Source organism: Emydura macquarii, unplaced genomic scaffold (genome assembly GCF_026122565.2).
Source record: "Emydura macquarii macquarii isolate MOO-44397 ecotype Brisbane River unplaced genomic scaffold, CSIRO-AGI_Emac_v2 contig_705, whole genome shotgun sequence".
NCBI lineage: Eukaryota > Metazoa > Chordata > Testudines > Chelidae > Emydura > Emydura macquarii.
In genome coordinates this window covers 11,483,328-11,500,971 of record NW_027130842.1, presented here as the reverse complement: position 1 = coordinate 11,500,971, position 17,644 = coordinate 11,483,328, and the positions used below count along the sequence as shown (strand labels likewise).

Genomic DNA, 17,644 nt, shown 5'->3' with positions numbered 1-17,644 from the left:
ACATGGCCATAACATAGGCACTTTCTGCATAGTTTGTTTCATTTAAAGTGGCCCTATCCCTAAAACTTGGGGGTGGGAATGATATTGCAAATCTGATCCAAAGAAATAATATCTTCCTGAGATTGCAGATAGCTCCAATAGCTTCCAGAAACAGCAACAAAGTGAATTTGCTGTTATGACTAGTTTCAGTGCTGCTATTCACTGCCTGTGGACAGCACTGAAACAAATAATCTTGTCCATTTCACTACTGTTCAGCTGGGAAACAAATCAATCAAAACATAAAGAAATAAAATACATAAGCTTGTACTGAAGAAAATAAAACAAACATTACAAACAAACACTTTGAGGTCTGGATGTACAAGAAGCACAGACTTCACAGGAACGTTTAAGGAATACAATTTAAAACTGAGCTTAGACTCAGACTCCAAGATCAGAAGGGACCAATATGATCATCTAAAAGCTCTAAAAAACCCCAAAGAGTAATAGGAATTTCCCACCTCTCTGAAAGGTTTGAAAGACAAGCTATGCAATACCAAGAACCGGAAAGTGAAACTGACTCCAAATAAAAGCTTCAACGAGCATCATTCTGCAAGCTGAAGGAAATCTGAGTTGTAAACAAAGGGCAAAAGCAGAGAAGTGCAGTTCATCTTTTACATTTACTAAACGAAGGTGTTCCTAATAATATGAGGAAAGGAAACAATTCACAGCATCTGCTGGGTGACATTAACGGGCGATGGGGTTTTTTTTTTTCCTTCCTTTTTAAATACTCCCTTCCTAATGACTTCACGGAGAGCAGCCTTTGCTTTTACTCTTCGTGTTGTTTGCACAGAACCCACGTGAAATACGTGCAAGCTGCAACGTGGCAGCGTTCGCTGTACTCGTGGACCCCCTCAACTTTCCCCCCGTCCTGCAGGGCATGTCGGTTCGTATGCCAGTAAGTGACGGGCGTCGGGCACGTAAGCTGCCATGTAAGGTGATCAGCGGTGTCGGGCTGGAGTAACACACGAGGGGAGAAACGCCCAGCTGAGGCAGGGCTTCCCCAGGGGGCCCCCCGAGCTCGCAGGACCAGGCCAGCCTGCAGCAGCAGCGCGTGCCACGCTGCCAGCCCAGGGGACGCTGCAAAGTGACGCGTCCTGCAATGGAAGCGGGGCAGGCCAGCGCGAGCCCTGAGAGGAGAGCGGAACCTCCCGGGGATGGAGGAGGAGGAGGAGGAGGCGGCGGCTCCCGCCCTTGGCCCGCGCGGTGCGGAGAGAGCCTCTGCTGCCTCCCTCTGAGGACCGGCTGAGACACAGAGCTGAGAGCGAAGTCTAGCAAAGCGCTCTGCCGAGTTGTCGCTGCTGCATCACGCAGGCGGCGGGCACAGGCAGGCGCGCTGACTGAGCCCCCACGTGGAGCTGTGGTCCGGCGCCAATCAGGAAGAGCAGCTGCCAACAAGGGGCCTCTCAACGGGGGACAGCAAAGACCCCGCGGCACCGTGTATCCGTCCCGCCCGGCACCCTCAGGCTGTGCTGGCTCCGCTTACCCGGTAGCCGAGCCCCGCGCCCGCCCGCCGCCAGCAGCCTGTTGCTTTTCGCGGCGGCCCCCGGTGCTGCTGGCCGTGCCCCGGCGGGGCGCGGGGGAGTCGGCTTGCAGCGGCGCCGTCCCTCTCCAGCCCGCCCGCGCTGCTAGCGGGGCGGCGGCTTCCCAGCGGAGGCGGCAGAGCGCGGAGAACCTCATGCTGCGGCGGCGGCGGCTGGCTGAACTCTCTGTCTCTCGCCGTGCAGCGGCGGGGGCCGTGCCGAGCGCAGCAGGGTGCAGCGAGCGGCCGGGGGAGGAGGGCGGGCTCCCAGTCCCAGACAGCCCGCGGCGCGCGCGGGGGGACGGGACGGGACGCACAGCTGTGCAGGCAGGCGGGGGTGGAGGTCGGAGGAGCCACTAGGGGCGCCCCAGGGTCGGACGGACTCACTCGGCAGCCGCCGGGAGCTGGTTCCGTCGCCGCCGCAGCAGCAGAGCGGGCTGGGCTGGGCCGGTTCCAGGCAGGGGCCAGACTCCCGCCTCCGCCAGTAGCTGTGTCTAGGTCACCCAAGCCCTCCCAGCCAGGGCCTAGGAGCCGGCCAGCGCTCAGAGCGGCCCCGTAGCCTGTCGGGGAGCAGCGTGGTGGTGGTGGACGCAGCTCAAGCCGCCGCTCGGAGCTGCGGGACTGCATCGTGCAGTGTGCGCAGCATCGCCGTAAGCCCAGCTTTGCAAGGCAGGCAGATGGCCCGGGCCAGACTCGGGACCCTCGACTCCAGATGCACGAGAGCGCCTACAGCGGTGGGTTTACAAGGCAGTGTCCATATACCGTTACCTGCCCTAGGCCTCAGTTTGCCCTTCTTTACAAGGGGCCGGATGCTACAGGGCCCCACCTTGTACCCAGGATCCGACTTTAAGTCGACATTGTTCCTTTCAGGTACAAGTTTAAATGTTTCATAAAACAGGCGTAGTAGGGCCTGGCTCCATGGGACAGCAAGCCAGGGCCAGGCAGCAGTCCAAACTGAGGTCAAATTTATTTCTATGTAATTTATCAATAGCCTACATTCGGTAAAGGTCATATTTGTGATGAAAAGTAAGTGTTGCTGCCCGATATAAATACATGCTTACAATGTGAGCAAACATTCAGACAGAAATGGAAATATTTTGTCTTTGCCCCTACCTGTTATGAGGGACTGTCATGGTGTTAAGCTATCACTATCCAGTCAACAGAACACAATTTGATAAAAATGGCACTTTATAGTATTAAATTATTGTCGTTTCAATTGCTATTGCAAGGGTCTGGCCTAAGGGGGTATATATTCATTAATCAACCCTTAAACCAGCCCCTCTCCATCTTCTGTTATTTATAATTTGAAAGGGAGGGAGTAACCACTGCTGTGTATCGGAGCTTTACAATGTCAATCTATATACTGCTGCCTATCAAAACTAAGGATATTTAGAAATGGAATGAGAAAATGATTAGTTTCTCTCTTCTCCCTTCTCCCCATCCTAGTTCTGAAGTTCTGTTTCTGTAGATTATGTAGCAATATTTTATGGCTGTATATGAAAATCAATATATGTATGAAGTATGACTAATCTGCCATTAACTGTTTTTTTTACTACTGGAAAACTTACAAGAAACACACACTGAAGGTAAAAACAAGTGCTGCCTGATGCAGTCTCTTCTATAGATTTCATTACTGAAACACAGGGAACAAATATGCATTAAGCATAGTATTCCTGTTTCTGAGTAATGTCTAGTCTTAATATTTGAAGCATTTCTTTTGATTTATATCCATTAGCAGCCCCCCATTCAAAACTGAGTGATTTTATCAACTTTAAAATTTACAATAGTTGAAGTGCAATCAGTGTAATAGTAAGATTAATGCTTACCCACCATCAATAATAAAATAACTTTGCCAATTATAAACTATACCTTACAACCTGCCTTTACCCCAAATACTAATTTTCTTTAAAAAAGGGTCACTGCAACAACCTAACTAGGGATAAAGATTATATGATGAATAGATCTTTACCCCTCCCTTGTTTGGATAATCATTTAAATGAGGGTTTCTTACATTTTTATTTAACATGGCTCACATTATTAGACATATGGTATATTTGTGAATACTGCTTCCCTTCCTAGTCATGATCACAAAGCACAGTATCTCTGTGCCAACTATATTAAGTGCTCATATGGGAAAATTAAAAAAGGAAAATAGTAGTAATAAGCTACATTAAATATCTTCCTTGCACTAAGTATTTTGTCCTTTTTGAAAACAGTTAATCACACGGTCTACTTTTACCCTTAGTTCATGTTCCCTTCTATCCTATTTCACCAACACTCATTTGGAGCAGAACAGCAGGATTTCAGAGGAGATGATGTGACCAGTGAGCATGGCATGTAATGAAAAAATAGGATTTTAAGGGACAAACAGGGACTCAAGCAGGGAGAGCAATGGAACTTTACAGGTCATTTACTACCTGTAGAATAGGTCTGAAGACCTTACTGAATACTATCATACACTGGACTTATTTCAGTGTTTCCAAAGGCTATTGACACTTTCACATTCCATGCACACTGTTCTGACAGCGGTACTCTATAACAGTAATTACTTCTATTCTAGATTGCAGTAATTTTATCTCCATAAGATGGGTCTGATACTAGGAGCATACTGTAGCAGTTACTTTTAAGCAAGAAAATGGTGAATCATTAATCCTTTCTCGTGTGGGCAGAACTAAGGCTATAAAACCTAGGTGGCATAAATGTACAGAGAGTGGGGCGTGTACAAGCCATCCACAAACCTTGTGCTGCTGGAGAGCTTAAAGCCAGCTAGTGCAGCTCAGACAGCATTCAGGCTTGGGCTGACTGGGACATGCCCTGCCAACATAAGCTGTCTGAATCAGTGTTTATGTGAAACCTTGGCTGGAATTTAATGCTGCCTTCCCCTGAAAATGACTATGTGGGAAAACCATAATTGTTGCTTTGCCTCCTCTACCCTCCAGAGGAGGGTCACCACAGTGATCCAGCACAGCTACTGTAGTCCCATTTTGAAGTCAGCAGGAGTAATTTGAATCCTTTGTCTGAACATGTAAATGCTTTAGATCCTTATTTCTTCCAAGAACAGGTACTGTGAGTGACTCTAAAACGTCACTATGTAAATCTAGGAATAGAAAGATGAGGTTACTTACCTGTAACTGGATGTTCTTCAAGATGCATGGTACCTATCTATTTCCCTATGGGTTACACATGAGCACCATGTGCCTGGAGTTGGAGAATCTGAAAGTAGGGTCTGTTGGTCCATGCATGTGCTCTGGTCCACCTCGTGCTACCAACTTAGGTGATGAAGGGCGGGGTGAACTGACTGCCTCATCAGTCGTTCTCTACCACGAATCAGACACGATCTGAAGCAGAGGGGAAGGAGCGTGGGTAAAGGAATAAAGGTAGGGACCACATGTCTCAAAGAAGCTCCAGTTACAAATAATTAACCTCCTCTTCTTCCTCAAGTGATGGTCCCTATTGTATTCCACTGTGGGTTATTGACAAGTAGTACCTAAGTAGGTGGAGGATGATAGAGTTGCACGGAAAATCACCGTCCCAAAGGAGGCATCAGTAGCAAAGTCTTGTACCACTGTGTAATGTCTTGCAAACATGTGGACCGAACTTAACATGGCCACTTTACAGATGTCTGGAAGGGGGTACATCCAGAAGAGAACTACAGTTGTGACTTAGGCCCTCTGGAGTGAGCTCATATCCCAGTGGGGGAAAGGAGTTCAAGGGCTGATAAAGTAGAATACAACCAGATATTCCTTTGGACGTTCTCTGTGTGGAGATGGCGTGTACTCCGACTCTCTCCGCTATACCGATAAACAGCCTCAGAGACTCTCTCAATGGTTTTGTTCTCTGCAGGTAAAAGGCCAAGGCTCAAACATCTAGGGAGTAGAACCTACCTTCATGCGGTTTCGGGAAGAATATAGGTAAGTGAATGGATTGATAAAGATGAAATTCTGAAACCACTTTAGGATAAATTTGGGGTGTAGGTGTAAAGAAACTGTATCTTTGTAAAAGTATATGGAGGGTTGCCATCATTGCACCATGTTCACCAACCCTTCTTCCTGATGTGAAGGCTATGAGAAAGGCGAGCTTTATGGAGAGGAGGGTCATGGAGCAAGTTGCTAAGAGTTCAAAGCGGGGGCCCATGTCAGAACCAAAACTACTAAATCAGTAAGTTATTAAAACTTCTAAAACTATAAACTATTTACAGCTAATATTATATTGTTTTTCAGAATGACATCAGAGCTGAGGACACTAAAGATTCCGACTTAGACCATGCAGTGGTGTCAAGGAACTGAAGAAGTGGTCAGTCCACCCGACCCTTTATCGCTTCTGTTGGAAGCACAAGGTGAGCCAGGACCCATGCATGGACCAATGGACTCTACTTTCAAATTCTCTGACTTCAGGCTCATGGTGTGCATGCGAAACCACAGTGGAATATGATAGGGAGCATGACTCGAAGAATGAACTTTTCTCTCCCCAATTTATTCCATCATCATTTCAACTGTGATGGTGGATATTTTCATACATGTTACTGTTTCTTGTTTTTTATAATTCCATTTTTCAAATCTCCTTCATGCTGTATTCTAGCTGGTGATATTTGTAAAAAGGAAACATTTGGTGTAATATTTATATGGTTATTATTTTAGGATGTTACTTATATTTATACTGGTATACATTGTATCCCATTTATCATTCTACATCACTGTTTTATGAATTGGGGGAGGTTGAGTCAAATCAACTGTTTCCTCTACACAACATTTACACAAGTTCTCCAATTACGGGATTGAGCAAACCTTAACAAAACACATGGGTCGAGGATGTTCAGATCTCAATTAGGTTTAAAACAGGGTTTGGGTTAGAGTCTAAAGCCGAACTAGTGTAATAAAATGCTCTTGGGGAGGTCGTCAGCAGTGGAGACGGAACCCTGGATCTCTGCATCTAAAAGCATGAGCCATTATTCCTGAGGCCTTGTCTACACTGATGGTGGCATGCAGCATGTGTGTAGCTACACACTGTAGTGAAAAGCAGGTGCTACACTCTGAACGATAAGCTATCAATCCAGAGGGCAGGTACCCCTCTCACCATGCGATATGGTGTCCCTTGCGGGCAGCTAAAAATATAGGCTGACACACTGTTCTTCGAAAACATGAACAATTTAATAGGGGGAGGTAAACAGGGTCACAATAAATGAATAGGGATGAACCCAAGGTCCCAGATGTAAAACCCAAGGGCCACCCAAATGTCCCTGATGTTAGACTGTCTCACGATCTCTCTTCTCCGGATGGTGTTGCCTCCGGGTCACGTCGTCTTCTCATCCTAGCTCGTCTGCTTCTCGTCCTCGATCTTGTACCAGATTTTCCTCTCACCCACTCACGCGCACTGCAAGGCAGCAGCAGGCAGCAGCAACAGCCAGCAGCAACTGCCACTTGCCTGAGTCCTATATAGGCTCGGCAGAGTTCCTAAGGACCAATCAGAACGCCGGGATTTCCCGCTCTGACCGTGGCACTACGCACGGCCCTAAACTGTGCACACGGCACTAGCCGTTCTGCACACGTCCCCCCCCAAGAGGCTGTGCCCTTTTCCTATTGGCTATCTAACTTCAACATGTAAATCCCTTCCGGGTATAACACAACTGACAGGTATAACCTATTGACCCTTATTATAACATTGACAGGGCAAGCCCAGTCCATGGAGTCTCTATTGGCTACTATAAAACAAGATCACTGAACTATATACACATGGGAGAGGGGCAGTACAGGGGGTTGGACCCACGGGTTACAATTCCCCTCCTTGATGGGGTGCCTCGAATGAAAGAGAGGGATCCCCATCATTCCAGAATCTTACATGCGTGGGTTTAGCCCATGATACGATTTTTAATTTTTACTGCTATATACAAATTAAACAAGAGTATAAATACAATCAATTGAACTATACACAATAATACAACTGGTGTAAATATTATCTTCCATGTAGAGTATTGACTTTCATGCGGTAAGAATAGACGAGTCCACCAGTTATTGTAACTCGCCTTCTTAACCCTATCAAGTACATTTTCTATTTGATTGGCTAAGTGGTGGACTGCCAAATCAATCTCTTGCCCCTGTTCCTTTAATAATTTTAATCGCACTAATATTTCAGGATGTTCTATAAGTTGTTTTATTAGTGAAATGTTTGTGCCTAATTGCACTGGTTCTATATTGCGATATAATTGGTAATGTGTGTGGATATCTACGAATGACACCTGTTGTTGAACGAATTGAATGTCACATCCCGATACACTATATATATTGCACATACACAGATTTTCATTTTTCGGGACACTGATATTAAATTTAACGTTTACCATCAGGTAATGACAAAAAGTCCGCACACAAATGCAGGAAACATTAATAGAAACTATCATTGAGGTTACAGGGGTGTTCATTAGTTTGTAATGGCATTTGCCAATCTCTTTGAAACATATTTCGTCAGGGTTAACATATTCTTGTGTACAGGTGTACCCCAGGCCCTTTTCTCCAGTGCACGCCTGGAGATCTGTGGCCTGCCACTTGTTGTCACAGAACACTACCCACTTGGGGAGGTCCTCTGGCCATATCATTGAGTCATTTAACAGAATTCCCATGGGAATGACTGGGTAGATCCAGTCCTCCTTTGCTTTTTTAATAGTAAGTATATGTGTTTCAATTTGGGTACCTGAAATCGCAAAATGGACCATTTTCCACCACTCGGGATGGGATGACTCTAACTCATTTAGCCCATATTGTTCGATAATTTTTCTTAATTCCGGGGAAATTATTCCTTCTAAGCCGTCTCTTATAATGCTTTGGGCTGTTACTTGCGTCCACATTTGCGCTTGCGAGCATGCCAAAGCTAAAGATAGGTTGCCTTGAACCGTACTCACAGCCTTTATCAGGGTTTCGAAATCTTTTTGACGAGTGTGAAACCATAAGGGCAAAAGATCAGTCACCCTATGTTGAATGCTCGAAAGCTCAGTTAGGGATGTACCTAAAGGGTGATCTAAGGTGTTTAGTTCTGTTCCCATTCTTCCAATTTTGGAAGCCAAAACCTCCACATCGATTGTATTAATGGCTCTCAAACTGGTACCTATGCCTCCCAAAATGCTGCTGATTAAGTCTCTCCTTCCCCGGCGGAGAGTAGCATCAATATTACGAATCCACTCCTCCCAGCCACTTCTTAGGGTTTTAGTATAGGTGTTACAGATGGGAAATACCTTATCAAATCGTATGTCTATGTCTACTTGTAAATGAATCAGAGCGTACTGGGGGCCAATTAAGATTTTTCACCTTAATTGCCGACCCATAACTACAGGTCCTCCCTTAGATAGAATAGGGATTCCCATTATTACATGGTCCTGATACCATCTGGTATCGTAAGGGCCATACACACTCCATTCGCCAGTGTCCGCTGGTGTAACATCTATTGATATATTCATTAGGCAAGCCCACTTATAATTTATTTCCGTATCCCGGCAGTACGGGTTCATCCGGCCGAATCCTTTCTTTTTCTGTAGGATGCTTCTACAAGGAACTTGTGCGTGTAACCTTTGTGTACCCATAGTTATAACTGCTGGAACTGCTCCGGTGGTATTAGTCATATATATCTCTAAAGGATACATATGTGACCCTTCAACCATTAATTTTCGGGTATACCATCTAATCTCTGCACATTTTTGTGGCTCCATGTTAACTTGTGAGCAGCTTATTGTTCTATTGAACACTACTTCAAACGGTGTGAACCAAACACAACTATTAGGCACCCGTTTATCTTGGAACACTTGTCCCATAATATTCGCTTGTCTAGTACTTTTACTTCGCCATATAGTATTATTTACATCTGGTGTTTTTGGCTCCAATATATATTGCATGTGTTGTCCTCCTTATTAGTGAATATTTCCACTATTCTTTCCCTTGAAGGTAGTGGTTGTGCACCATGATACGACAAGTTCTTTTCTCTTGGAGAAGGGTTCTTGTTTGTGCATCTATACACCTGATTTGGCTGGATAGTGATCCCAACCACATTTATTTTGTACAAAATTACCCAGGTTAATACTACAATCGCGGTTTGCATACCACTATGGCTAACAGAATTAAGCATACTGCCAAGGCAAATAGTAATTGACCCTGGACTGTGTCAATATTGTAGTAATTTTCCAAATTTTTCCATCGCCGGTAGATTCTGAGTGGTTGGAGACGACCATGAGTCCCCTCCTAGAATAAGTGAGAAGACACAATAGGGATTATTACTTATTCTCAATTAAAGAAATATGCTCCTGGTTGTCACTACCCTTCCATTGCTTCAATTGGGTTGAGTGAAACCACTTCAGCCAGGTGTTTCCTTTATGATCTTTAATTGCCACCTGATAGACGGTGGGTCCAGCCTTATTTACTATTGGATGTGGGCCTAACACATGACCTGTATCTGAAAACCATCTATAGAGCACTCTTGTGCCTATTTCCCATTCTACATCCTTAAAGGTTTTATCCAGTCTTTTATTCATGTTTACAATATTAGCCCCAAGTTGATGGGCTACTTTAATTTGCATTTCACTTATCAATTCTAATTGTTGCTGGACCCAGTGTGTCATTTTAACATTATGCTGAAACTCGTCTGGGGCCACCCCTCCTTGAATCCACCACACTTCTGGTGTTTTCATCTTTCTACCAGTTACTATCTCGTGAGGTGTAAACCCATGAGATGCTATTGTACTCCTGATTGCCATAAGGATTAAAGGGAGATGTACATCCCAGTTCTTTCCAGAGCTATTCACCAATTTTCTCATCGCTGCCTTGAGCGTGCGATTGGTGCGCTCAACCAACCCCGATGATTGAGGGTGGCCTGCAATATGCAGTTTCCAATTAATCCCTAGAGCTGTACTTAGGTGTTTAATGGTCTCGCCCATGAAGTGGGGACCTTGATCCAAGTCAATAACATCAGGGATTCCAAATAGAGCTATGGTTTCATTCAAGAGCTTTTTAGCAGTTGTTATCGCTGTATTATTTCGGGTAGGGTAGGCCTCTACCCATTTAGAGAAACTATCGACTATAACTAGCACATATTTAAAACCACGTGCTGTTGGCGGTAACGGTCCGATATAGTCCAATTGTATTCTCTGCCATGGCCCTGCAACTTCCTGATGTTGCAAAGGTCCCTTTATTATTCTAGCATCAGCGTTGTTTGCTGCACATTGTAAGCAATTGTTGATTACCTTAGTAATGTCCTGTGTTAATGTGGGCCACCAGGCGACGTTTAATATTCTGGACTTCACCTTTTCTATCCCAAAGTGACCTTGCTGATGTGCCAATTTAACTAATTCATTTCGTAAGGGAGTAGGCATGATGACAACTGGAAGCTCTTGGTCCTTATGTCGTGCGAGCACGAAATCATTTTTTCCTTTATATATATTCCATGATTTAAAATGACCTTTTTGTAATAGTTGTTGTACTTCTTCATCCATAGATTGTAACGTAACTATATCAGGAGTGTATGGTTCCTCGCTTTGCATCTTAGCCTTGCTTCTGGTTGTTATACACTGTGGTATCTTATTCATGTAGGGTCGTTCCCAAAGCGTGTCTTCCATTAACGTTACGGCTTCATTGGCCAGAAGATCAGCTTCTCTGTTTAGCATATGAAGTTCTGTTTTCACTTTCGAATGAGCTTTTATTTTACATAATTGCACGGTGCCTTTTAAATCTACAGCCATATTCCATATGTACCGAAAATGTATGGCATGTTTTACCTCTTTTCCATCTCCCGACTTCATGTTATTTTGTAGCCACACGGGCAGCCAGTCCGCCAGAGCTCTGAGCACCCATTCTGAATCCATAATGATGACTGCTGATTTCTTTGGTTTTAACGTTTCCATTACCGCTGCTACTGCTACTATTTCAGCCAGTTGTGCCGATGGTGGTTTGACTCTTCCCTGTAATATTTCTTCAGAGTTCATTTTGCTTGCTCCATATCCTGCCTGTGGTGTCCCATTTATATAGAATGAACTCCCATCCGTGGCCCAAATAATTTCTTCTTTTAAATTTATGTCCTTTTCCTTGATCACGGTGAATGGTGATGAGATGTGCGTTGTTATCTCCGATGGGATTGGGCATTGATGCTCAGTCCCTTGTATGAGTAATGCGTAAGGTGCCAATACATTTGCACTAGGTTCAGCTGTTGATATGTCCCTATTTATTAAAGCTAAAGTCCATCCGGCCAATCTAGGACTGCTTATCCTTCCATTATTTATTTTTCCAGTTAACACATATTTAGTAGGAGTGTGCCTAGTCTTTAATACCACGGGCGAGAGTCCTATTAAGTATTCCCAATGGGCTAGGGCCCATACTAGTGCCAAAACCTCTTTTTCACATGCTGAATATTGTTCTTCAACATTGGTTAAATTGCGTGAAGCATATGCTACTACTTTTTCAACTTCATTCTGTTTTTGCGCTAGAATGGCGCTTATGCTATCTTCTGTAGCTCCCAGTTGCAGTATAAAGGGTTTTGACGGTTCCGGGTACGCTAGGGCTGGTGCCCGCATCAGTGACTGTTTTAAAGTGATGAATGCGTCTTGTTGGTCCTTGCTCCACTCCCAATCGACGTCCTTTTTCAGTAATTTATATAACGGCCTTGCTATAGTAGAGTATTGATGTATGAAATCTCTTGAAAAACCCGTCAGGCCTAAAAAAGATCTTAATGCGCTGACGTCTGTAGGTACAGGTAATCTTCCTATCAACTCGATCCGTTGCGCATCTGGACTCCTACCTTCGCTGCCTAGGGTCACCCCTAGGTAGGTCACTTGCGTAGATACCAGTTGCACCTTTTCAGGATTTATGATGAATCCCGCTTCGTATATTCTTTTTAGTACATTGTTCAGCACGCTGAGGTTGTCAGCTCTTGTTTTCGTCATTATCAGAATATCATCCATGTATGATATGACGTGGTCTCGATCTTTAAATTCTTTCCACATTTTAGTCACATTTTTGTGGCATATAGTGGGGCTATTGTGAAATCCTGAGGGAGCCTTGTAAAAGTATATTGCTCCTCATTAAAAGTAAAGGCAAACTTATGCCAGCAGTCTTGGTGGAGGGGAATACTAAAAAAAGCATTTCCCAAATCGAGGACAGAAAACCATTTGTTGCCCTCACTGATCTTAGACATTATGTAAGGGAACTTTGCAACTACTGGTGTTATTTTTGGTGTAATTTTATTCAGAGCACGATAATCCACTGTCATGCGCCATGAGGTACCATCGGCCTTCTTAACCGGCCACAACGGGGCGTTGCAGGGACTACTAACCGGTACCACGACTCCTTGATCTGCTAACGTTTTAATAGTATGATGTAAACTTGCCTGTGCTTGTAGTGGGTATTGATATTGCCTTTGTGGCTTTGGGTCAGGACCCGCAACCATAACTATTTCCTTAATTTTCCTACATTGCAATTTATGCAGGGAAAACACCTTAATCCATTGTTGTGTAATATACTTAATGTCCTTTTCCCAATTTGGCAATTTTAATTCTCCTGGACCTTTAATAGTGTTTATTCTACAGGTGTTTGATATGTGGTAAGGGACTAAATCACCACCTCGGCTCCATAGACATCTATTAGGGATATCAATAATGATGCCTAGTTTAGTAAGGATGTCATTTCCTAAAATTCCAATGTCTCCTATATCTTTTATTCCGAACGACGCATATCCAATCATGTTTCCAATGGTGTACTTTAATTTCTTGGTGAAGGGGACCAAAGATGTCCCACCATTAAAACCTTCCAATTGCCTCCATGCTTGTATCGGCCATTTGCGTTGATTTGTATTGTTAGTATCAGTAATCACAGAAGCCGCTGCTCCTGTATCGACCAGCATCTTTGTTTGATAGCTACCGAAATCCCCCTCTACGATGGTATTTATCACTGGTCGCCCCCACTGGTCCTCTTCTAATTCGGTGATTTCTTTTATGGGCGCCAGAGGGACTCGGCTTCTTCATTGCAGGTTGGGTCGAGATTTTCTATCGCTTGGGTTCGGACCTTGGCCAGTCTCATGTTTACTCAGGAGGTAAATCAGTTCTTGTAGAGGTAGCCCATTAATGCTGTCAAATCCTTCATATTTAAGCAGGCGCTGGAAAATTGCTCTCCTCAATGAAGCCTTTTCTTCCCAATTGTTGCTACTGGATCTTTGGTTGGTTGGTCCATCATTGCTCCTTTTAATGTTTTTACTATCCAGAGAGTGGCTTCTCCGTGGGCTATTATCGTATGTTTTCTGATTACCGTATTTGCCTTTGTTTGCTGCCGGTGTGTTCACTTGATTGATTTTGACGTTTCCTTTACGCCGGTAGGTGTCTACAAAATTTCTGTCATACTTGTTTTCTGGAGATGCCCCCATGTTCTTGCTTCCTTTCATATTAGGCATACTACGGTACGGCAGCCTTCTACCATATGCTTCATCATGGAGATTGTGAGCTGTTCTTACTTTTTCTTCAATTTCCTGCAATGTAAGCTCCGTAAGATCGATGGCGCTCAGTGCCAGTTTCATTGCAGGTGCCAGGCCTCGTACGAGTTCTTCACGAAAACCAGGAGTGTCCATAAAGTTTGCTCCCGATAGTTTGTAAAGAAGTTTTTTTCTTAAAATATATTGCTCAGGTCTCTCATGATTTTGTTGCCTCTCATTATAGAAGAGACCTATTATACTATATCCAGGCTTGTAAAATTGCAGAATTCTCGTTAAAAAGTCCGTCATACTTGGTAGAGCTCCTAATTGTAAATCTGTAGGGAGGCTGGCAAATTCTTCCTGAGCCATGCACTCTCGAGTCAAGGCCACCGCATCATCCACCTGAAGGTACAGGGTTTCCCCCACCCTAGCAAGCCAATTGACAACCGTGTCCTGGCTCAAAGGGCCCAAGGTTTTTCCCATCGCTCTGGCTTGTTCAGGGGAATAGCTCTTTACCTCTTGCCTGGTTATGTCATCTCTCCCCGGTCTTTTAACTATAGTAGTGGTCAGAGGATTAATAGGGATTTCACTGTCATGATCAATAGGTGCTGAGGGATCAGCATTGTTCCAAAAATTGGGACAATAATCTGAATCATAATCCTCAGATACCAGTAACTCGTTAGAACTGTATTGATCATTCTTAAAAGTTACTTTTTTAATAGGGTTTGTACTAGGTTTGCTATTAAGGAGTCCCCTTGCTTCCCTTAACTGTATTTGTAATTGTGTCATTTGCTTTTGACACTGCTTATGGCTTTCCTGGTTTACAGAGGTAGAAGCCTCCTTTAATTCAATTAACAACCTCTTGACCGCAGCCTGTGAATCTTTTAGGTCTTCGGTCAATTTGGTTAATTGTTTTTCCTTTGTTTTTAAAACCTTAGTGGTGGCGGCTTCCCTAGCCTCCAGCCTTTCTATTTGTTTACTCTGTGTTAATTCTCTAACAGCAGCCCCCTCCTCATTTCTGCGGCGGTCTGCCTTACCGTATTCTATTGATTTTTCTAGATTGCGCACCTGAGTTTCACAGGCAGCAAGTGCTGTGACTTTTATACTTAATTTTTCCCTTAAGATACAGTTGGCATTTTCCAAAGTTTTTATTACCTTTACCAACCCATATAACATAGATCTCTTCTTTAATTTTTTGTTCGGTTTAGATTTTTGCGTAACAAATTCCTCCCACTGGCCAATTAATTCGTGCATCGGGGCTGATTCCCCAAAATCAATACCTTCCCAAACATCATACCCCTTTGCAAATTCAATAAAATCACGTTCGAATTTCGTTTTATTATTCGGCTCTCTCCTGCTCATTTCCTTCGATTGTTTCATCTCCATGTTCATGTTGATTTCTGTAGTGCCCATCTATTAGACACTACCACCCTTTAGACCTTTTGTTAATAGACACCCGAGAATCTCAGATTAACCCTTTCACTGGTGTGTCCTTACCAACGGTTCTGAATGGCAGTTGTGCCGATTCAAAAATGGCGGCTTTCGCCTCATTTTAGTTACCGCTCTGTGGGGCGAAAGCCCTTGTGAAGAGGTTTGTGACCCCTCACAAAATTCAAAATGGCGCTTCCCTCGCACTGAGGCGAACCTAGAAAGTGTGTGCAAGGCGGGAATAATCCCAAAATGGCGTTCGCGTACCACGATGCCTTTACCCAAGGGCGGATTTTCGGTCCATGCTCCCTTTGCTCTGGCGATTTACCACGGTAAGGTTTTCGGCCTTCCGGAACGCATCAATGCGGCTCGGGTGCTTTGCCCGTTCCACCGCGGGATGCCGGGTCCACGGGAGTTTCGGTCCCGAACCGCTCTTACACCCTCACTGGATCTTGGAGGTTTTCGGCCTCTCCCCAGACTTTTCCCGCCAGATCCCGGAGGTGTTCGGCCTCTCCCAGGTCGGTCCAATCGGTCGGGCAGTCTGTCCCGCCGATCCCCAGCTCTGTCGGCCTTTCGGGCTCGTGACAGGCTTAAGGCGCAATGCCTTCCCAAGGCTTCCAAGCCTATTCAGTTCAATTTAGGGTTTTCGGGTTAGGGTTATTTAAAAATAATAAAACAGGGTATTTCCGAATTCAATTAGCGATTAGAGGATCCAGCCTCTAACCACTATATTTTTAACTGGAGGGTCCTGCCGCGGTCGCCAATTTGTTACACTCTGAACGATAAGCTATCAATCCAGAGGGCAGGTACCCCTCTCACCATGCGATATGGTGTCCCTTGCGGGCAGCTAAAAATATAGGCTGACACACTGTTCTTCGAAAACATGAACAATTTAATAGGGGGAGGTAAACAGGGTCACAATAAATGAATAGGGATGAACCCAAGGTCCCAGATGTAAAACCCAAGGGCCACCCAAATGTCTCTGATGTTAGACTGTCTCACGCTCTCTCTTCTCCGGATGGTGTTGCCTCCGGGTCACGTCTTCTTCTCGTCCTAGCTCGTCTGCTTCTCATCCTCGATCTTGTACCAGATTTTCCTCTCACCCACTCACGCGCACTGCAAGGCAGCGGCAGGCAGCAAGCAGCAGGCAGCAGCAACAGCAACAGGCAGCAGCAACTGCCACTTGCCTGAGTCCTATATAGGCTCGGCAGAGTTCCTAAGGACCAATCAGAACGCCGGGATTTCCCGCTCTGACCGTGGCACTACGCACGGCCCTAAACTGTGCAAACGGCACTAGCCGTTCTGCACACGTCCCCCCCTAAGAGGCTGCGCCCTTTTCCTATTGGCTATCTAACTTCAACATGTAAATCCCTTCCGGGTATAACACAACTGACAGGTATAACCTATTGACCCTTATTATAACATTGACAGGGCAAGCCCAGTCCATGGAGTCTCTATTGGCTACTATAAAACAAGATCACTGAACTATATACACATGGGAGAGGGGCAGTACAGGGGGTTGGACCCACGGGTTACACAGGCTGCGTCCACATTTCAGTGAAAGGCTCCGAAATGGGTAAGGCAGTGAGGAAAGGCTCTGGTTGGCGGCGGCGGGGGGGGAGGGGGGAGGAGGAGGAGCTGCCGGACTTCTTCCCTGTGGCAGGGAAAGACTCCAGCAACTCAAGCTTCCTTTCCTTGCTGGCTCCCCCTGCCAGAACCCTTTGCTGTAGCGGGGAGGTAGAGGGACACTGCCCTGTTAAAAACAGCAGTGTAGACAGAAGGCACTGCTTGGGTGTGTAGAGGGATGTGTACAATATATACCCTACGATTCTGGCGTGTCTTTACTTGCCTAAGCAGTGCCTTCCTATCTACACTACTATTTATACCCTGGTAGGGGTGTATGCTGTGTGTGTACTCCACATGCTGCCATAAATGTAGATATGGCAAAGTTAAAGTTAAAGGACCCTTTGTCTCTTAGCCAAAGCTGTAGCAGGTTCATCAGCCTCTGTGTGGCAGAGCACCACATGAAGTACATTTTGGTTTTTCAATGATGGTGAAGTCTTATGGACTACTGTTGCAAGTATGGATTTGAAGTAGAAAATAGGCTCTTTCTGGTTTTGGATCCAAACCAGAACTAGAAGGGAGATTTTAGATCCAAGGATTCAAAGTCACCCATATTCACAATATCAGAAGGCGTTATAGCCAAAGTTTTAGTTCTGACCAGTCTCCCCA

The 17,644-nt window shown here is 44.9% G+C and overlaps 1 protein-coding gene and 1 long non-coding RNA gene across 2 annotated transcripts in view; one reads left to right on the top strand and one right to left on the bottom strand.

Annotated features, from left to right (window-relative positions):
• MTHFD1L (methylenetetrahydrofolate dehydrogenase (NADP+ dependent) 1 like) overlaps positions 1–1,798 on the bottom strand; it is a 229,645-nt gene extending 227,847 nt beyond the window's left edge. Inside the window, exon 1 of the mRNA XM_067542406.1 lies at positions 1,523–1,798. Within this exon, the coding sequence (XP_067398507.1) occupies positions 1,523–1,716 (194 nt within the window). The 5' untranslated portion in view covers positions 1,717–1,798. The remainder of the gene's footprint in view (positions 1–1,522) is intronic.
• A 13-nt stretch (positions 1,799–1,811) lies between these two features.
• On the top strand, positions 1,812–9,495 carry LOC137149094 (uncharacterized). The gene is made up of 3 exons (XR_010918663.1): positions 1,812–2,292; positions 5,402–5,469; positions 5,779–9,495. It is a non-coding gene; the product is annotated as an uncharacterized lncRNA (long non-coding RNA).
• The last annotated feature ends 8,149 nt before the right edge of the window (positions 9,496–17,644 follow it).